General features: G+C 52.4%; 1 protein-coding gene across 1 annotated transcript; it reads right to left on the reverse strand.

Moving 5' to 3' along the window:
- Window positions 1-4440: 4440 nt before the first annotated feature.
- Mcat (malonyl-CoA-acyl carrier protein transacylase) lies at window positions 4441-17129 on the reverse strand. Its single transcript, XM_047550936.1, has 4 exons — window positions 16547-17129; window positions 15182-15269; window positions 11408-11625; window positions 4441-8139 (listed from the first exon to the last, which is right to left on the reverse strand). The coding sequence occupies exons 1-4, from the start codon at window positions 16964-16966 to the stop codon at window positions 7690-7692; spliced, it is 1176 nt and encodes a 391-aa protein (XP_047406892.1). The 5' UTR covers window positions 16967-17129; the 3' UTR covers window positions 4441-7689.
- Window positions 17130-19426: the final 2297 nt, after the last annotated feature.

Below are 19426 nucleotides of genomic sequence, written 5' to 3' on the forward strand. Positions count from 1 at the left end.
TAGGCGAGGAGTGCAAGAAACCCACAGCCAGGAGACCAGCCCCAGGAAAGCAGGGTGGGAATAAAAATTGTATTCTAGAGAAAGAGGACACCGGCAGGGGAAAATTCCCCTGAGAGTCCTCTGGGCCTTACGTTAAAATGTTGGAAAGAGTTCTAGAATGAAAGGGAAAAAGAAACCAAAGATGACAAAATGCTGTTTTTGTTTGTTTGTTTGTTTGTTTTTTGTGGTGCTGGGGATTGAACTCAGGGCCTTGTGCTTGCAAGGGCAAGCACTCTACCAGCTGAGCTATCTCCCCAGCCCCAAAATGCTGTTTTTTTATTTGGACTCAGGAACATGTCTAAAGCCTTCAGTATTTTGGCCAAAGTTTGGGGCAGATGAGAACTGGCTATGTCCATTGTTGATAGAATATGTAAATAAGAGACCGTAAGTCAAGAGGAAAGAGACTCTGCCCTCTCTTGGAGAAAGGGACCTGTGGTCATTTTCCCCTTAAGATTCCTAAAAGCTGGAGGGGGAGCCAAACAAGTGGAACCTGAAGGGTTATGGCAGATAATATTCCTACAAGACAGCTCCCCAGGAAAAGTGGAGGGACAGTGTGGCTCGGGAGGAGGGAGGGGAAATTAGCCAGACATTAAACCTCCCAGTGCACCCTTTCCCAATAGCAATGGGCCCCAAGGGAAAAGGCAAGCTTCCATCCCTTCCTGGGTTCATCCCCAGCATCTCCACCAAAAGCAAACCTTCACCCCTCCCCACCCCAGTGGGCCCTGGACTGTCACCCTTACCCATTCAGGTGGGTCCTCGAAGGAGAGAAGCAAATAGTGAAGCTCTAGGTAACAGTGGGCCCCAGAGGAAGAAGATAAGCAGGGAGCACCGAGCTGTGAGCTTTTCCCAGTGACGGTGAGGTTCAGACTTTTTACAATGACCTTGCTGAGTTAAAGTTCTAACCTGCACAACCAGCCCGACTGTCCAAACGGCATGTCCGCAGTCTCCATTGTAAACCATAAAACTCAGACTCCTGTGAGCCATGGACCCATCTCCATGCCCAGGAGTCGAGCCCTCCCGAGCCTGAGGGGTTGGCTTTGCTGCAGAACAAAGGGAAGCTTGCTGGCCCCAGGTCTGCTTCCCACCTCCCACCTCGGTCCTGGCTCAAACCCAAGGGCTCTCCTCAAGGCCAACACCCCTGTCCTCAGCTTCTGGAAGGATGCCAACATGGAAAGGGGAGGAATCTGAGTCCACGCAGGGGCTTCCACTCCTCCACCTGCTAAGGAAGGAGATCAAACAACGGCAAAAGGAGACCCAGAACTCCCTTCCCTCAGGTGGGAGAGCTCTCCATCGCTCCCAGCTACTGTCCACTTTGTACCCTGGAGGGAAGTTCCTCTTGGTGGTGGAGAAACTGGATTTGTAAATGCTGCTTTAAGTGTCGGAGGTGAGCAATTTAACCCAGGAACTGAAGGCTCTGTAGAATACCCACACGGGGCCACAGACCAATTAGATCAATTCCATGGCCCAACTTTATACCTGGACCAAGTTTCTGTCCATCTCGAGTGTTTTCCTTGCTGGGGAGGAACTGGGAATGATTGGGAGAGCAGCAAAGGCAGCTTGGGAGCATGAACATCTGGCCAGACTGGGATTCTGCGGCCGAGGTAAAATTTCCAAATCAAGAGCCCTGCTGGGATAATAATGATGAGCTACATAGGGGCCCATGGGAGATGGTAGAGATTTCATTGTAAAGGGGAGAAGGGAGGCAGTCCCTCGATCCCAAAACATGGCCAAAGAGGAAGAAAAGATTCTTCCTGAGGTCTGGACAAAAGGGGGAAATCAAGGGAGCTGGCCTAAACACATCCTCGGTGGTGGCTACCGCCCTTTTGATGGATAGAAGTTGACCTTTCGGGGAGCTCGAACAGTGAGCAGCCCCGTCAGGTGAGGGCTGTCCTCCACCCAGAAGTGGGGAGAGGGTTAACTGATTCCAGAATTCTAAGGTAGGAGTCCATTCTCCTGGAAAGTGATGATCTGATACAACTGAGACCTGTTCAAACCCAGCTGAATTCTCAACCCAGGGAAAGACATCAGATTCGTCAACAGCAGGGCATGGATCTAACGGAATATCAGACCAAGGTCAATCTAACCTTAGAGAAATTCCCTTCTCAACAGGCCTTGGGATCTTTGTAGATGGTCCTCTCGGGTCATTCAAGGAAAGAGACACAAGGGATATTCTGTGGTAGATGGAACACTATAAAAAATTATAATAGAGTCAGGGGTGGTACAGGCCTGTAATCCCAGTGGCTTGGGAGGCTGAGGCAGGAGGATCAGGAGTTCAAAGCCAGTCTCAGCACCCTCGTGAGGCCCTAAGCAACTCAGGGAGACCCTGTCTCTAAATAAGACATTAGAAAGGCCTGGGGATGTGGCCCGCTGGTTACGGGCCTCTGGGTTCAATCTCCAGTACCAAGAAAATAATAATAGTCAGAGAGGCTGCCCAACAGGTGCTCTGCTCAGACCTGTGAACTGTTGGCTCTCAGTCAGGCCTTAAAGTTTCTCAAAGGAAAGGAGGGAACTATCTGCACAGTCTCAATGCCTTTGGACTTGTCCACACTTTTGGAAAGATTTAGACTGAGCGTGGCTTAATTAATAGTAAGGGGAAGGATTTAGTATATAAAGAGTTAATTACTCAAGCCTCGGAAAGCTTGTTATTTAGGCGAAGAGATAGCTGTCCGACAAGTGCCAGGACATCAAAGGGGCCGTAACCAGGAGGCCCAGGGAAAGCAGACCGCAGCCAGCCACCCAGGACGCTGCCCTCCAGTCACAGGCCCCTATTTTCCATCTTACTCCTCTTTTATGCCCTCCCTCGGTTATCCCAGCGGTCAGCCCATAGGAAGAGAAGAGCCTCCATGATGGCAGAGAGAGGCTCACAAAACCTACCATGAGGGAAGCCATGAGCCACTTACCTGGGGAGCTGCTGGGGCCGCAATCCATGCTGGGTTAAGAGTGGGGCGGGGCGCTGGGCTTGTGGCTCAGTGGTAGAGAGCGTGCCTAGCATGTGTGAGGCCCTGGGTTCCATTCTCAGCACCACATGTAAATAAATAAATAAAACAAAGGTCCACTGACAACTAAAAAAAAGGAGTTGGGGGTGGGGGAAGGAAAGGGACTGTGAGAGACATCACTACCCTATGTGTATGTATGAGTACGCGAAGGGTGTGACTCTACATCCTGTACAAACAGAAAAATGAAAAGTTGTACCCCATTTGTGTACGATGAATCAAAATGCATTTGTAAAAATAAAAGTAAATAAATTACAATACTGGAAAAAAAAAAAAAAGTGTATAGGGGCTGCATGGTGGCCCACGCCTGGACTCGGGAGGCTGAGGCAGGAGGACCTCAAGTTCAAAGCCAGTCTCAGCAACAGAAGCGCTAAGCAACTCAGTAGACCCTGTCTCTAAATAAAATACAAATAGCGCTGGGGGTGTGGCTCAGTGGTCGCGTGCCCCTGAGTTCAAGCCCCGGTACTCCCAAGAAAGCACGAACAGGTCACAATGCTGTAACCAGAGCCCTCGCAGCCGCGGAGATGGTGGCCCTGCTAGGGCTGGGTCTGGCGCCCTCGGGCAGTGCGCCCTCCGCGGAAGGAGCTTGCCTTGCGCAGTGCTTGGAGCGCGGACTCGAGGGCCGGGCGTTTCTAACAGCCACCCCAGAGGGCCCGGGAAAGGCCCCATAAGGGACGCCAGCCACGTGCGGGCATCCCAAGCTGCCCCAGCGCCCCGCTGGTGACGCCACCGAACCTGCGCTGGGGATTCGGGCCTGCCTTTCTCGGATGCACAACTTGCAAACCCTAAGGAGCCACCCCCTGCGGCGCGACTGCAACACTTCCTACTCTAGCCAGGGAGGCACAGCTCCCCAGAGAGATGGCCAACAAGGACCCTGGGTTACCATGGAGAGAGGCCTCAGGTCACGGCTGGAGAAACTGAGGCCTAAGTCCCAGGAGGCATCGGTGCTTGGGCCCTCCAGCCAAAAGCCCAGAGCCCTTTTCCGGAGAACAAGCCAAACGTCTCCATGCAGCCACTTCCCGGTTGGGTGACCTTGGACGGGCTGTTCACCCCTGCGTCTCAGTTTGTTGGTTCTGTAAAATGGGTCCCTGGCACTCTTGCCCAGCTGTGGGGGCTGCCGGTAGCTTCTGTAGAGTTAGTATCTTTGTTTGCACTATGGCCCTGGTTCTCCAGAGTGGCACATTCCTGGTGTTTACTGGCTGTTTTGCAAGTGTTCCCTGAAGAGTCATCTGAGGCAGCTGGGCCCCCTCCCCAGGCCCCTGAGGCCAGATGAGTCCTCTGCCAGGCCCCTTCCTCCAGGCCCTGCCCTCCTGTCTTCACCTCTTCCTCTTGGTTCTCCAGGATTTGGGGGTCTCCCATCTGCCTTTAAGGGTACAGTTGCTAATGATGCAGTTCTCAGTGGGTCAAAGTTATCAAGGTTTATTTGGCTCCAAATTCTGGGGGTGTGTGGTCGAGGAGCTGCATCTGGTTGAGTTTCTGGGACATTCCATGCCGAGACCCTGGAGTGGGTGTCTATCTCTCCTGGTTTCTCTTTTATAAAGCCTCCTGGATTCAGTCATAGGCCCCACCTTGATGACCCTGCCTAACCCCAATCACCTTGCAGAGGCCCAGCCTCTAAACACCATGGTCAGACCAAGTTTCCACCCTTTTCTACCTTACAATGGGGATTGAAGGAAACAAAGGAAATGCTGGGGTGGGGTGAGTGGGACCATGAAGGAGAGGCCTTCCAAAGGAGGAACTGGCTCTGGAGAAGACAGGTGCATCAGGCTGAGGAAGCTCCATGTGCAAAAGCCCTGGGGTGGAAGATGGGCTGGTGGGATCCTGTGGCCACGCAGTGACTGACAGACAGAGGCAAGTCATGGGATCTAGCCTTCCCCTCGTGGCCATGAGTTCTCCAGGATCCTGAGGCCCTGAGAATAGCAGATGTGGATTCTGTCCTGAATGAGGGAGATGGGAAGGGGAAGGGGCCTTTCTGGCCTGGGCATGGCAAAGGAGGCAGATGCTTCCTTGGGCCAGTGTCTCACCCACAGCATCTCCCACAGACCACCCCAGGACCAGGACGTGGGTGAGCCTTCGGCACCCACAGGTGGCTGCACCTCTTGCCTTGGGCTCACTCCAGGCAGCGCACCCTATCAGAGGGAGACCAGCCTGCAAGGCATGGTACCGTCAGAGGCCAGCTGCAGCCTGCTGACATGGCTTCAGGCCGCTTGCGCCCGCCCCTGGCTGCAGCAGGGCCCAGCATCATCCTCACCCTCCATAGGGACTGGCACTGCAGGGCGCCCAGTAGTCGCCACCTCCTGTTCCCTCCACACCTGCCCCCTACCTCACACAGTCCCATCCCCGAGTGGAGGCGGGTCTCTGGGAAATGATGGCTCAGAAAACCAACCGGGGCGGGGCTGCGGCTGTGGTAAGCGCTTGCCTGGCACGCGTGAGGCGCTGGGTTCGAGCCTCAGCACCGCATAAAAACAAATAAAAGGCATGCTGCTCTCTACAGCTACAGGAAAACTAAAGAAAACAACAAAAGCCCCAACCGGCTGGGCACCTGGTAGCCTGGTGATTCTAAAGCTCTCCACAAGGGCAGCCCTGAAGCAGGCCCTGGGCCACACAAGGTGGTGGCAGACTTTGCCCTGGGGATAGTGGAGTGGCTTCCCTGAGTTGAGGCACAAGGACCCATCACGTGACCTCACCAGGTCAAGGACATGTGCCTGAGGTGGCCCCTGGTGTAGGCCTGTGGACACGACAGGGTTTCAAGGGCTTGTGAACAAGGTCCCTGGCTGGGTCAGGATTCCTGGAGATGAGGAGGCTAGAATGAGCCAGTTAGAAAGTGCCCAGGGAAGGCTGTTCCTGCTGGGCACGAGGGTGGCACGATTCCAGGTAGACCTGGAAGAACAGGTAGGTTCTCCAGACATGGCACCCAAAGGTGCCTCGGAAGGAGCCAGTTCCTCAGCAGATGGCAATGCCAGCAGCTTTCCAGAATCTTCCCAAGGCAGTACTGCACACCCTGGGCTGCTCTTTCTTCCCCCTGTGGCTTAGATATGGCGGGGCTCCTTGTACCACCCAAGACTGAATTAAAAGGGGGGTCCCAGAGAGCAGAAAGGCCTGTACCTCAGCCATTGCCTGTACCCTCCACGGTCCCCTCACTTGGGATTTTTGTCCTTAGAGCTGAGCATAACCCTAAGGCCCCTTCCTGCTTGCAGAACCATCAGGAGACTCAGGACTGTGGAGCCTGCGTCCCCCCCAGCTGCTCCGACTCAATCCCCGCAAAAGGGGTTTCAAACTGAGTTGGTGAGTGTCAGAAAACAGTAAAAAGATCTTTGTGTGACAAAGATTTATGAACAGTTCTTTCTGGGTGTGTGGACAAGCTACCCTGAGAATGAGGCAGGAGGGTCACTGAGCCCAGGAGTTCAAGACCAGCCCCTGGCAAGTCAGTTCGTGGTGCGGGGGGTTGTACCCAGAGTCTTGTGCGTGCTAGTCACGTCCTCTACCACTCACTTACGTCACCTGGTCCTTTTTATTTTCGAGGCAGGTCTCAGTAAGTTGCTGAGGCCGGTCCTGAACTTGTGATGTTCCTGCCTCAGCGCCTGGAGTCTCTGGGAATACAGGCTGCGCCGCCACACTCGGCCAGACCCGATTTCAAAGAAAAGGGGGAAGTTCTTTCCAAAGACTCTGTGCTCTGGTAACACTCAGGAGGCTGTGGTGACTCTGCAGCGGCCTCAGCCAGGGCTGCAGGGAAGCGTGTGGGGTACTGGGGCCACAGTGCCTGGAAGCACTGCGTGGGCATGGAGTGGCTGGAGCCAGGACAGACAGATGCTCAGGATGGGTTCTGCCAGAGGCCAACAGGGCCCTGTGGAGAAATGCTGTAGACTTCACAGTGAGAAGCCCACTTCCAGGGTGTGACAAAACCCAGGGATTTCATTCCCACTGAGAGGCCCCACTGTCACCGAAAGATGGACACGCCAGCTGCAGAGCTCAGAGTGGCTGGTATTTAACATCTCAAGGAGCTGCATCCTCAGTCTTGCTCCTGCTGGCTACAGGCGGGCAGAGGCTGCAGTGACCACTGTCCACAGGTGGCACAGGGGTGCTCTCCATGAAGAGGCAGGGCCAAGCCTAGGGGTCAGGGCCCCCAGCCGCCCTCCTTGCCTGGGCATATCCACACCGCTCCTACTTGTTCAGGGGCCCCTGCCAAGGCAGAAGCCACCTGCTCTCTGGCACACAGCAGGCACTTAATAAGTACTTCCTGGATATGTAAGAACACAGGACTTGATCTCTCCACAGTTGAGTGGGAGGGGACAGAGCGGCTGCCTAAGCCTTTTAGACCCGGGGACAAAGGAGACAGGATTTTGGCCACAGGTGGCCAGCAGGCTGCAGGGCAGTGCAGGGGCCCCTCGGGCACTGGCCCAGCTCAAGGCCATGCGGGTGTCCTCAGCAGCCACAAAGCAGGGTGTGAGGTCCACGGGGCAACCCCTGCCAGGCTGAAGGGGCAGCTCTGCAGGTGCCCAGCACCCAGGAGTCCCTCGTCTTTGCAAGGGGGAGGAGCGGGCGGCGCCACGCAAAGAAACCTCCCCCTCGGTGCTCCTCAGGGGCACTTGGCACGGCCACACCCTCCCTCTCCATCCTGGGGGAGCCAGTGGGGCAGGGCAGGCTGACCCCACAGCAGTCACCGTGGAGATTCACTGGGGTCCAGGTCCGCGTCCGGGTCCTCGCTGGACCACAGCACATCCACATGGCTATAGCCCTTCCAGGCCTGCAGGTTACAGCTCCTCAGGATGCTCCCCAGCTGCTGGCCAGGGCCCACTTCAAACGTTCTGGGGAACTCCGTGCCCTTCTTCCTCTCGTATATGGCGTGCATGGTCTGCTCCCATTTGACAGGGGAGACCACCTGCTGCCCCAGCAGCTGCCGGATATGCCTGGGGTTCAGGTATCTGCTCCCACTGACGTTGGAGTAGACGGACACCAGGGGCTTCCTGACATCCGCTGCCTTTAGAACCTGTGCCAGGGGCTCCACCGCGGGCTCCATGAGGCGGGTGTGGAAGCCTCCGCTCACCGGCAGCATCTTGGTGCGTCGGAAGTGGTACCTGGAGGAATTCTTCTGGAGGAACCGCAGAGCCTGAGGGAGGAAAAGAGGCTCAGGCCAAGCAGGTCTTGGGTCGGATCCTGGGAGCAGAGGCGAGGTCCCCGCTGGGGCCAACTCCCGTCCTGGGCACAGCACGCGCACAGGTTTCATCCCGCGAGCCCTTGCGTGAGCAGCTTAGTTCACACCTCTAGATCCACTGGAACCTGCTTGTGTGTCCAGGGCCCCAGAGATCCTGCTTGACAGAGCTGAGCGTTCACGTGCCCCAGCTGGGAAAGTGACCACAGAACCTCTGAAACGCTGTCAGTGTGGAAATGTGGAGCCACCCTGCCCCAGCGCTGACCAGGGCGGTGGCTCAGGTCAGTCACCTGTGAACCTCTTCCTCCTTGTCCTTGAAACAGGCACAATTTCACCCACCCCACAAGGAGGAGATGGCCTGGGTGTCCCGCAGAGCAGACGGGCCACCTCACTAGTGTGCGTCAGTCTCAGTCATATTCTCACCTCCCCTAACTGTACCAGTCTGCTTCTTGTTGCTCCACGATCTTCAAATCAGAGTCCAGAGAGAAAATCCAAGCCCCCTTTCATGAGGAACCTTGGGGCCTTGGCACCTTCCTTTCTCAAGAAAATAAAACACCCCCCCCCACCAGCTCCAAGCCTGGCCTGAAAGGTGTCTCAGCTCAGAAAGCCCTGTCACTGCCAGCACGATGTCATCTGGGAAGGTCTTTGAAACAGTAAATATTCTTAAGAAGCCCTGTGACCTCAATCCAGGACACAATCCAGCCCCGCCACAGTGGAGGCTGCTAAAGGACTTTCTGTGCAGGACAACCACCCCACTCTGAGCTAAGCCCCTGGAGCCACCCACAGCCTGCCCAGAGGCAAGGCACAGGCAATAGGAGTTGCTCCCTAGTGCACTTGAGGTAAGACTGAAATTGGTCACATGCAGGTGCATGGTATCAGGCACTTTTACTTTACCTGTGCCTCGGTTTCCTCCTCTGTAAAATGGGGATGACAACAGTTATCTCACAGGGATATGAGAACTCTACTTAGCACACAATTGCTATATAAGGGTTAGCGATTATCATCACCCACGTATCCACTGGAAACTATAATAGGGCAGCTGTCTGTCCCCCAGAAGGGTAGGAGAGATTACCACTTTGGGTTGTTAACCCATCTCTGTGTCCACATCCCCCACCTCCACAGGAAGAGCACTTGCTCCCTGCCCAGGCATAACCACCAGACATGTGCTGACCAGTGAAGCCCATGCCTCACTCTCCCTGTCTTTAGTCTACCAAGTTCCACAGAGGCTGTTCCAGCAGTATGAACCCTGGGGTTAAAGTGGTCAGTGGAGCCCAGCAGGACAGGCAGGTACCATGAGTGGGCACTATGCCCCATGTTCTGGCCCCCAAGAGGTTTGGGGTACTGGCTTCTATAGTACAACTGGGCACGGTCTGACTGACATGGTGCTTTGCGTCCATTATCACCCTCAGTCCATCTCCGTCCAGTAAGAACATTCCCCAGGAGCTCAGAGTCTTCTGATCAGAGGCCTCTAGAACTCTGCAGCCTTCTACCACGCCTGGGCTGTCTTCCTGACCTGCATCTATGTGGACAGTCACTCAGTGGCACTTCCATGCACCTGTGGTCCCCAAGTGCATTCCAGGTAAGGTTCCTGAACCTGCTCAATGGCTAAGCCAACTCAAGCCCCAGCTTAGGGGCAAAGGAGTCAAGGCTCAGTCACAGGGTCCAGCAGGCTACTCTGTGGAAGGCCCTTGGCCCAGGCACTGGCCTAGGAGATGCAAGGGGTTTCCTGTACATCAATTGGTAGAAAGGGCTTCCTGCTCAGGGGTGGCCCTCCCTTCACCTGAGCTCTTTGCAGTAGCACTTCCTTGGGTGCAGAACAAACCTGGGGCTTCCAGGAGCTGTTACCCAGAGTCGATGGACGTGGTGGGGACCTGTGGAAGAGATTCCTGCCTCACCAGAGGCCTCTCCCGGACACTGCTGGGCTGCTCCACAATGAATTGACCGTTCCATCAAGTCAGAACTGTCATAAGAGGCCCTGCGGGCTCTGACTGACAGTCAGAGCAGGTATCTGGTGACAGGCAGCCTGGAGCAAGCCCTTAGAAGGCAGGAGCAGCTGAGCATGGTCAAGTGGAGGAAACACTCCACAGTGAGGAAGACTTGGGGTCAAATGCTGCCTCTGGCCAGTGCCCAAGAGCAAGCCTCACATCCCAGCCACTGTGGAGGCAGAGGCAGGGGGACACAAGACTGACGCCAGCCTGGGCAACTGAGAAAGACCCTGTCTCAAAGAAATGCCTGCCCTGGTCATCTCCAAGCACCTGTCTCCCCCTCTGCCTCAGCCTCAGCCTCCTGTGTGGGAAATGGGAATAGGATCCCATCCAGCTTGGAAGGCTGAGGCAGAAGGATCAGTTCGAGGTCAGCCTCCGCAACACAGCAAGACCCTCGGCCACTTGGTGAGGCTGCATTTAAAAAAAAAAAAAAAAAAAGATGGGATGTAGCTCAGTGGTAGAGTGCCCTTGAGTTCAAGCTCCAATACCAAGAAAAAAGAAAAAGAAGACTCCTTTCCCTGCGGCACGGGAGGGCCGTGAGGTCTGCTGGATAAGACCTGTAAACACCTGGCCCTTGCGTGCGTTCTGCTGCTCGCTCAGAGGCCAGAGCCACTCAGGCCCCAGGTGTCCTTTCCCTGGGGTTAGGACGCCTGCTCCTGGCAGGTTCCTGCTCACCCTTCAGATGCCACATCCTGAGCCCCGCTGCCCTCACTCAGCCTGGTGCTTGCTCTGCCTGTGGCCTGGAGTCACCTGTTCACACAGGTCTCAGCAGCAGGAACCGTGTCCCCAGTGCTTGTTACACAGGGGAGGCTTGATGAATGACGTTTGGGGAAGCAGCAAATGGAAGGAAATTCACTTGTGGGCAAAACCAGACACCTACTGAAAAGCAGGGTGAGGCAGGGCAATCCAACAGAGAACAGCTCCTCCCTCCTTCCCTCTGGAAGCAACCAGATCAGAGGCCAGAGCGTACAGAGAGGCCCTGGGGATGGCCTGGTCCAGTCCCTTGAACTTACATGCGGACCAGGCTGCGTCTCAGGACCTTCTGTCGGGTGCAGTGGGCCGATACCAGCCTCCTGCTCCCCTGCAGCACTCTCCCAAGCACACATTCCCCGCCCTCTGATATTCCGAAGACCAAGCTGGGCAGGGTACCCACTGCGGCACAGGGGCCTTGCAGGAGTGCAGGGACTCCTGCCTACCCTGCTGGACTGGGACATATGAAGGTGGTTCCCATCCACACCGACCTCGAGGTGTCCTGAAATCACCCTGCCATCAGGAAAGAGGTAGCTGGCCACCTCGCACACGGGACTCTCTATGCCCAATGACTTGCAGTGCTTCTGGGCTTCCAAACAGGCAGCGGTGAACTTGGATTGAGGCTGGCCGAGGACAGATAACATCCCACTGGGGACAGCTTCTGAAGCTTCCTGCATGGCCTCAGCTCGGACCTTCACTGCATACAAACCTACCCAGAGAGAAATAATTTGGAAAAATCAAAATGTGATGAAGGAGGGAGGCCCTTGCACTCTGTGCCAGAGACACGGACGCTGATGTTTACTGCAGCCCACAGGGCCACAGCCCTTCCCATCCGTCTGCAGTGCAGAGTGGACACTTCCTTGCCCAAAAGCAAGGGGTCATCCTTGGCACCACGTGTGAGCCTGAGGGGCTGCCTGGGTGGTGCAGGACAGGGATTCTCAGCCAGGGTGATTCTGCCTCAGGGCAGGGTCTGTGACACTTCCTGGTTGCCACGCTTGGAGACAGTCCACTGACATGTGACGTGTAAAGGCAGGGATGCTGCTAGAAAGACCACGCAGGACAGGCCCCCAAGCAAAGGATGGCCTGGGCCCTGATGTCAGTAGCCTCGGCCACGCTGGGAAGCCCAGTGAGGGCAGAGAGGAGTCTGGGACGGCACTGCCTGGGGAAAGCCGCAGCCGCTGCTGGGCCAGGTTTTCAGTTAGTAGGACGAGGACCCCAATAGCCAATCTGCCCGGGTTGTTTGAAGACTAGAGATTATTAATTATTTAAGAGAAAACGTACTGAAAAGGAAAAACAGTCAGGAGCCAACAGACACATGGGCTGCTGTACAAAGCACAAATAGGTACGTGAATGCCAATAAAATGTAGTTATAAACCAGGTGTGGCTGTGACACCCAGAGCTGGAGAACCCAACACTGCCAGGGCTCAAGCACAAAGAGAGCAGACTGTGCCCCAGGCAGCGCCAGCGACTGTGATGTAAGAATGGTAGTGACTACACACAGCCCTGCTGGTCCTGGGTCTGCTCCCTGGGCAGGGAAGGGCAGGGAAGGGCAGACCAGGCCTAGAAGAGATTAAGGAACCCCCCAGGCTTGCTGGGCCACAGAGGGCCCAAGGGCCAGTCCCACATGCTTTCTCTGTGACAGGCCTCATCTACTCAGCACTTAAGACGCGTGTATGGGGTTTAGTCCCTCATCCCAGAAACTGTGTAGCATATACATTACTAAGAGGCTGGGTACAGCTGGGCATGGTGGCACACACCTGTCATCCCAGCAACTTGGGAGGCTGAGGCGGGAGGATCACAAGTTCCAGGTTAGCCTCAACAACTTAGCAAGATTCTGTCTCAAAATAAAAATACAGTTGAAAAAAATTTTTTGAACTAGGGGCTGGGGATATGGGGATAAGCTCAGAGGGAGCGTGCCCCTAGCTTCGATCCCCAGTAACAAGAAGCCCGCAGGAGGAGCGGAGAAAACATACGGGAGGTGGAGGGCACAGCGGGAATCCTCTGTGCCCGCACTGAAGCAATAACCAAGCCAAATGCCAAGTGAAAAAACTCAACACGAAATCATATATATATTGTAATTCTGCAAATCAGGAACACATAACACCAACTATACGGGTATCAGTTTTATTAGGATATGGAAATAGGAAACTTCCCTTTTTCATTCCTTAATAGTGCTATAATACTTTTTAAAAATAACAAGCGATAATCCAGCTGAGGCAGGAGGATCCCAAGTCCAAGTCCAGCCTGGGTAAATTAGCAAGACCTTGTCTCAAAATAAAGGACAAAACAGCTGGGATGCAGTTCAGTGGTAGAGTACCCTGGGCTCAATCCCTAGTACAGGGCGGGATCCCCACCCCACACCTACTAAGAAATCACTCTACTTCTTCCTCTTTCCACCATCGCCTCTAGTCTGCTGTCTCTATGGACTGGATTCGTGTAGTCTGGACATTTCTTTTTGTCTTTTTCTAGTTTTGGTTTTTGCAGTGCTGGAGCTGGAAACCAGGGCCTCGTACTTCCCAGACAAGTGCTCGACCACTGAGCCTTGGATGTTTCTTATAAAAGGGGTCATACCACATGTCTGATTCTTTCACTTGGGATGTCTCTGAGGTTCAGCCATGCTGCAGCATGTACCAGTACTCTATTCTTTTTATTTAAAAAAAAAAAAAAATTATTTTGGTACTGGGGATTGAACCCAGGGGTGCTTAAACGCTGAGCCACATCCCCAGCCCTTTTTATTTCTTGAGATAGGGTCTCCCTAACTTGCTTAGGGCCTTAAGGTGCTAAGGCTGGCCTTGAACTTGGGACTCTCCTGCTTCAGCCTCCTGAGCCTCTAGGATTACAGGCATGCACCACCTGCCCAGCTCTTTATTCCTTTTTATGACTGAAAAATATTCTCCCATCTGGTGTATCAATTTGTTTGTCCACATTCATCTGATGAACCTTGGGGCTGTCTCTACCTTTTGGCTATTATGAATAATGCTACTATAAAAATCTGTGTACAGGTTTTTCTGTGTGGACATGTTCTAATTTCTTAGGTGTACATCTATGAGCAGAACTGCTGGGTCATGTGTAATTATGCGTTTAACTGTGAGGAATGGCCAAACTGCTTTCCACGGTAGTTGTACTATTCTATATTTCCACCAGCTATGTATGAGGGTTCCTATTTTTCTACATTGTCATCAATACTTATTTTCTTTTTCTTTTTCTAAAGCTATCCTAGTGGGTATAAAATACTCCCTTTTTTTGTGTGTGCTGGGGATGGAATCCAGCTTCTCACACATGCTAGGCAAGCGCACTACCACTGAACTACATCCCCAGCCCTTTTATTATTATTATTTATTTTGAGACAGAGTCTCACTAATTTACTAAGGCTGGCCTTGAACTTACAATTCTCCTACTTCAGCCTCCCAAATCACTGGGATTATAGGTGTGCATACCATACCTGGTATGAAGTACTATTTCATTGTGGTCCTAATCTGCATTTCCCTGATATTTCATGATGTTGAACATCTTTTCATGTGTTTTGTTTGTTTGTTTTATTGTTTTGTGTTTTTGGCATGTGTGTATCTTCTCTGAACAAATGTCTAAGTCTTTTCCCTTATTTAGCTATAAGCAAAAATCTCTTTCTCTATGATGGGGTCTCATTATGTTGCCTGGGCTCAAGTGATCCTCCTGTCTCAGTCTTCTGAGTTGCTGAGATCACCGGCATGGCCATCATGTCTGTGAGGATCCAATATTCACTTATATCACTTATTTTTTTTTTTAATATTTTATTTATTTTGTTTTTACAGACTGCATTTTGATTCATTGTACACAAATGGGGTACAACTTTTCATTTCCATGGTTGTACACGATGTAGATTCACACCATTCATGTAATCATACATATACATAGGATATGTCATACTTCATTTATTTAATGAAGATCTACTGAGCATCTACCAGGTGTGACAGGCATGGGGATGTGTGAGTGGCCTAAGAAGGCATAGGGTAGTGAGGAAGACAGCAGAGCATGCAGATTTCATGATTTTACAAACCAGAAAGGAAATCTCTATTGAATCCTTCAGGCTTCAAAGGGAATCAGGGTAAAATCTAGTCCTTGAGACCCAATGTCACCCTATCCCTGGGTTCCCTTCCCTATCACTCCTGAATGGGTCCAGTATCATTTCTGACAGTTTCCCTTATCCCTAGTGGGCCCAGCAAGCACACCCCCCACAGGAAAAAAAAAACCAAAAAAGCCAAAAAACTAAGTCCCTGTCTGCATACCTTCAGAAAATTCCATGGCTCCAGCAAACACTAGAGCTGCAAATTCTCCCACACTGAATCCAGCAGCAGCAACACAGTTTTCAATAACCTGCAGTGAGAGATGCAGAACATGAGGCCAAATTCTCTAGGGGAGCTCAGTTCCAGGGCTTTGCACCTAAGGGATGGGAGAGTAGTTGCATCATTGTAAGCCAACTTCCACTGACCTGGTTCTCAAGCTAGAAGATGGTCAAGAGGTGGCCTTGACATTCACTGTGTCTAGCCCTTTACTGAAGAATAAATTCCCTGGTAAGGCAGGCTAAAGCCCAGTCAAGTATGGTAACACAGAGCTCAATCCAAGGCTCTGGATTTCTTGTCCCAGCCTGCAGCAGTCTCCCAGGCCACATGCTACGTAAAAGTTAAGTGCAGAAGTTAAAAGCATGACCTTTGGAGTCACAGAGACAGGATTTCTTAGCTTGGGAGAGCTCCCCTTCTCTCTCAAGCCTCAGTTACCTCCTCTGTGAAATGAGGGGCAAGAAGGAACTATCTCATTGCTGCTGAGGGAATTACCTGATGATATCGTCCATAAAGAGCTCAGCACAGAGCTGGTGCTGGGTAAGCACTGAGTAAATGTTATCATCAAGACTCAAGGGGCCCACTTAACTAATCCCTTTAGATCCTTGAGTTTCCTTTCCTCATCTACAACACAACCATATTTACTTTACAAGGCAGTTGTAAAAAAGTGAAATAAAGAATCTCAAGGACTAGCTTAACATTTACTGTCTTCGTATTATTCAATATTAATAGCCATTGGTTTACCACTTTCAAGTGAAGTCACCTCAAAACGTCATCTTCCCATTGTGTGTGTGTTTGCGGTGCGGGAGATTGAACAGGTCCTTGTGCTTGCAAGGCAAGCACTCTACCAACTGAGCTATGTCCCCAGCCCATGTCATATTCTCAATGATCCTTCATTTAAGGATGAAGTTTAACCCTTTTGAAATAACTTAATAGAGGATGGGGGTGTAGCTGAGGGGTGCAACACTTGCCTAGCATTCGCGAGGCCCTGGATTCCTGTGTACAATGACACAAACCATTCAATAATTAATTAACATTTACGGATCGTTTAAATCGCGACTCCTTTCCCTACTCTATATCTCTCTTTGTAACAGTTATCTCTGCAGGGTATGCAATTTACACAGTGCTCTTATTGCTTACTGTCTCCCCTTGGGAAGGGATTCTTGTGTCAAGCACCGCGCCGACCGCTGCGCAAGGCACTTATGGGAACTCGGGAAGACTGCCCAGAGTCAGACATGGAGGCATCTGGACCGGTAGGCACCAGTCCGGGTGGAGCCCACCTTCCCCGGCCTGCCCCGGGGCCTCGGGCCTCACCGCAGGCTGCAGGTGATGGAGCTTCTCCACAGCGGCCAGCGAAGCCACGAAGACAGCGGGCTGGCAATGCACCGTGCGGTCCAGGTCCTCCTGCGGCCCGTGCAGGCTCAGCTCCAGCAGGTCGTAGCCCAGCACGTGCCGCGCGGCGTCGTAGAGCTCGCGGACGCGCGGGTAGCCGAGCAGACCGCGGCCCATGCCCACTACCTGGCTGCCCTGGCCTGGGAAGAGCAACACCGAGTACTGGCCGGGCGCCCGCCGCGCTGTCGCCGCCCCGGGCTCCTCCTCCGCCGCCGTCGCGCCTCGCAGAAGCTCTGCCACGTTCACCGCGCCGGGCGGAGGTACTGGGAAGTTAGAGACGCCGCGGTGGCAACTAGCGCTCCAGCTCCAGGCCCAAGCGGCCCGCGCGACCGGGGCGCGCATGGCGACCCACCTGCCCAGAGCACGTTACCCTAGCGACCGAGGCTCCACTGCGGCTGCGCGGCGCGGGGTGGTCCTTCGTGCATTTCCTGCCGTGCTTCCCGGGGCACCCGCGGGAGGGAAGAAAAAAGTTCCGCGATTTCCGGTTCCGCCAAGGCTCAGGGACTCCGAGGCTGCGGGCTGGAAAACCAGACGTTAACCCGTGTGCTTCCCTAAAGCTCTACAGCCAAGAATAGTTCACAGCATCTCAACAGCGAACCCTTAACAGATATTTACGAACTAAATAAAGCAACGCAATCTAATATTTACTCTTTCTACCTAGAGTGTGAAGAGCGCTTGAAATTCTCCAAGTTCTTTCTTGCATATGATTCTGCCAATACTAAGCAAGTACGGTTTCCTGCAAACCGTACACGATTTCCAGCACATAATATGCATTCGATAAATCTTCGTGCTATTCAGCAAAGGCCTGGATAGTTTTCAGTCATTACCTTATTTAATTCCTCCCAGCAAGCAGTGGTGCCTAGGTGCAATTATTCCCTCAGTTTACAGATGAGTAGGCAAAGGCTCGAAGGTTGAGTGACAGGTGGTTGTGCCAGGATTGGAAGTTGGGGTTATCCAGCTCTGAGAGCTGTTGTGAGGCCAAGTCAGAGAGAAAGTTGAAGTCTGACCTCAGCCTCTCTCCACCCTTCCCCTCGGCTCTGCACTCACTTCCCCACCGCGGCTGGGCGCGCGCACACCCACACTTCATGATGAGAAGCTCTAGGGAGAGTCGCGTCTTGGTTTAGTCTCCTCTGGCTGCGGTAGAAGAATTCATGGCTAGGGGCCAGGACCCAAACAACAGACACTTAACTCTCACAGTTATGAAGGCTGGGAAGTCCAAGATCAAGGTCCTTGCTGATTCCATGTCTGGCGAGAGCTGCCTCCTGGTATGCAGGTGGCTGTCTTCTCATGTCTTCATCGCATTATGGAGAGCAGAAAGCGAGAACTCCCATGTCTCTTCTTAAATAAGGGCATTGATCCTGTGATCGTTTTCCTGAGGGCTCCATCCTTACCTCTAAACACCGCAGCCCTGGGGACTGGGGTTCAACATAGGATGTTTGGACACACATCACTCAGTCCACAGTAAACCACATCAGCAAATCTACTTTGCTGAGTTTGTCTGAAGAATCAAATAAGCAAAGGACTTATTCAGGATGTCCACTGAAGCCTTGTTCTTTTCTTTCTTTTTCTTTTTGGTCCTGGGAGGTGTTTTATTGCTGAGTACATGCCTAGTATTTTCTTTTTTTTTGCACAGGGTTTCACTAAGTTGCCCAGGGTGGCTTCAAAATCATGATCCTCTTTCCTCAGCCTCCTGAGTCACTGGGGTTACAGGTGTGTGCAGCTGTGTCCAGCCAGCCTTGCTTTTGACAAAGAAAAAGTGGAGGTGAACACATGTCCAACTAGAGGGGATTAATTAAATGAAATACGGTAAACCATTACGATGCTGTGGTCATAAAAGATATGAAAGAGACCTTCAGGTTGAGACATGCGGTGAGCACAAACTGCCTCCAGAAGTCCATAAATCCCAGGAAGGGATCGTTTAAAGTCATAAACCCCACAAGGACAGGGAGAACAGGAAAAGGGACCCCATTAACACGATGTCTGAAAGCTGAAAAGCAGATAAAGCGATATTAGCTGACTTGGAGACCTCAGACAGCTAATTCCCTCTCAGGAGTGGGGAAAACTGAAAACTGGCCCTTATTCATGCCACAGTCCTCAAAGACTTAGGAACTGGTGGCAACAGATGCTTCTAGATCTAAGAGTCAAAGAAGGTAAAGCAAAGGAGAGTGTTTGAATATACTTGAAAAAAAAAAAAAAGTGGTTAGGTCTTTAGATCCCTCTCTCTCCAAGGCCACTGGCTGATCCCTTTCCCCCTTTGGCAACATCTGGGCTAGCTTGGAAAAGATCAAACCACAGGGGGCTGCGTTTGCCAGGGACGGCAGTGAATCATGCTGAAACAGTCCACCCTGAACATGAATGTAGCACCCTTCTCTAGCACGCTCTCCCAGTGTGGACCCGGAAACCTGGAGCTAGACCCTCACTCCCCAGAGCAGGAACTTGGGACACTAAGGAGTCTGATCAGTCCAAAGAAAAGTCCTAGATATTGGCAGTGCAGGAAATTTCCAGACATATGGCCCACCATGTTCACCTTATAATGAAGTTAAACTAACAAATATCATCCACAAACTTATTTTGTTCATTCCTTTGAATCATGAGTGACTAGCCAAAGATACCCAGGCATCTGGAAGCCTCTCATAATCTGGGGAAAAAGGCCATGTGTAGAATTTGGAAACTATGAAGAGAATTGCTTTAAGAAAACTGTCACTGATATCTCCAGGAGGTAAGAGGAGGTACTGTACCTGTGAAACAGGAACAGGAAGTCATATTTTTAAAAAAGAACATTCAGAGAACAAAAAATAATCT

Source organism: Sciurus carolinensis, chromosome 4 (genome assembly GCF_902686445.1).
Source record: "Sciurus carolinensis chromosome 4, mSciCar1.2, whole genome shotgun sequence".
In the NCBI taxonomy this organism is placed as follows: domain Eukaryota; kingdom Metazoa; phylum Chordata; class Mammalia; order Rodentia; family Sciuridae; genus Sciurus; species Sciurus carolinensis.

Excerpts from the sequence above, each read along its gene's own strand:
- Mcat (XM_047550936.1), bottom strand. The coding sequence starts at position 16,966 with ATGCGCGCCCCGGTCGCGCGGGCCGCTTGGGCCTGGAGCTGGAGCGCT. Across the intron at positions 15,270-16,546 it reads TCCATCACCTGCAGCCTGCG|GTTATTGAAAACTGTGTTGC; the intron begins GTGAGGCCCGAG and ends CTCTCACTGCAG. Across the intron at positions 11,626-15,181 it reads AGCCATGGAATTTTCTGAAG|GTTTGTATGCAGTGAAGGTC; the intron begins GTATGCAGACAG and ends CTCTCTGGGTAG.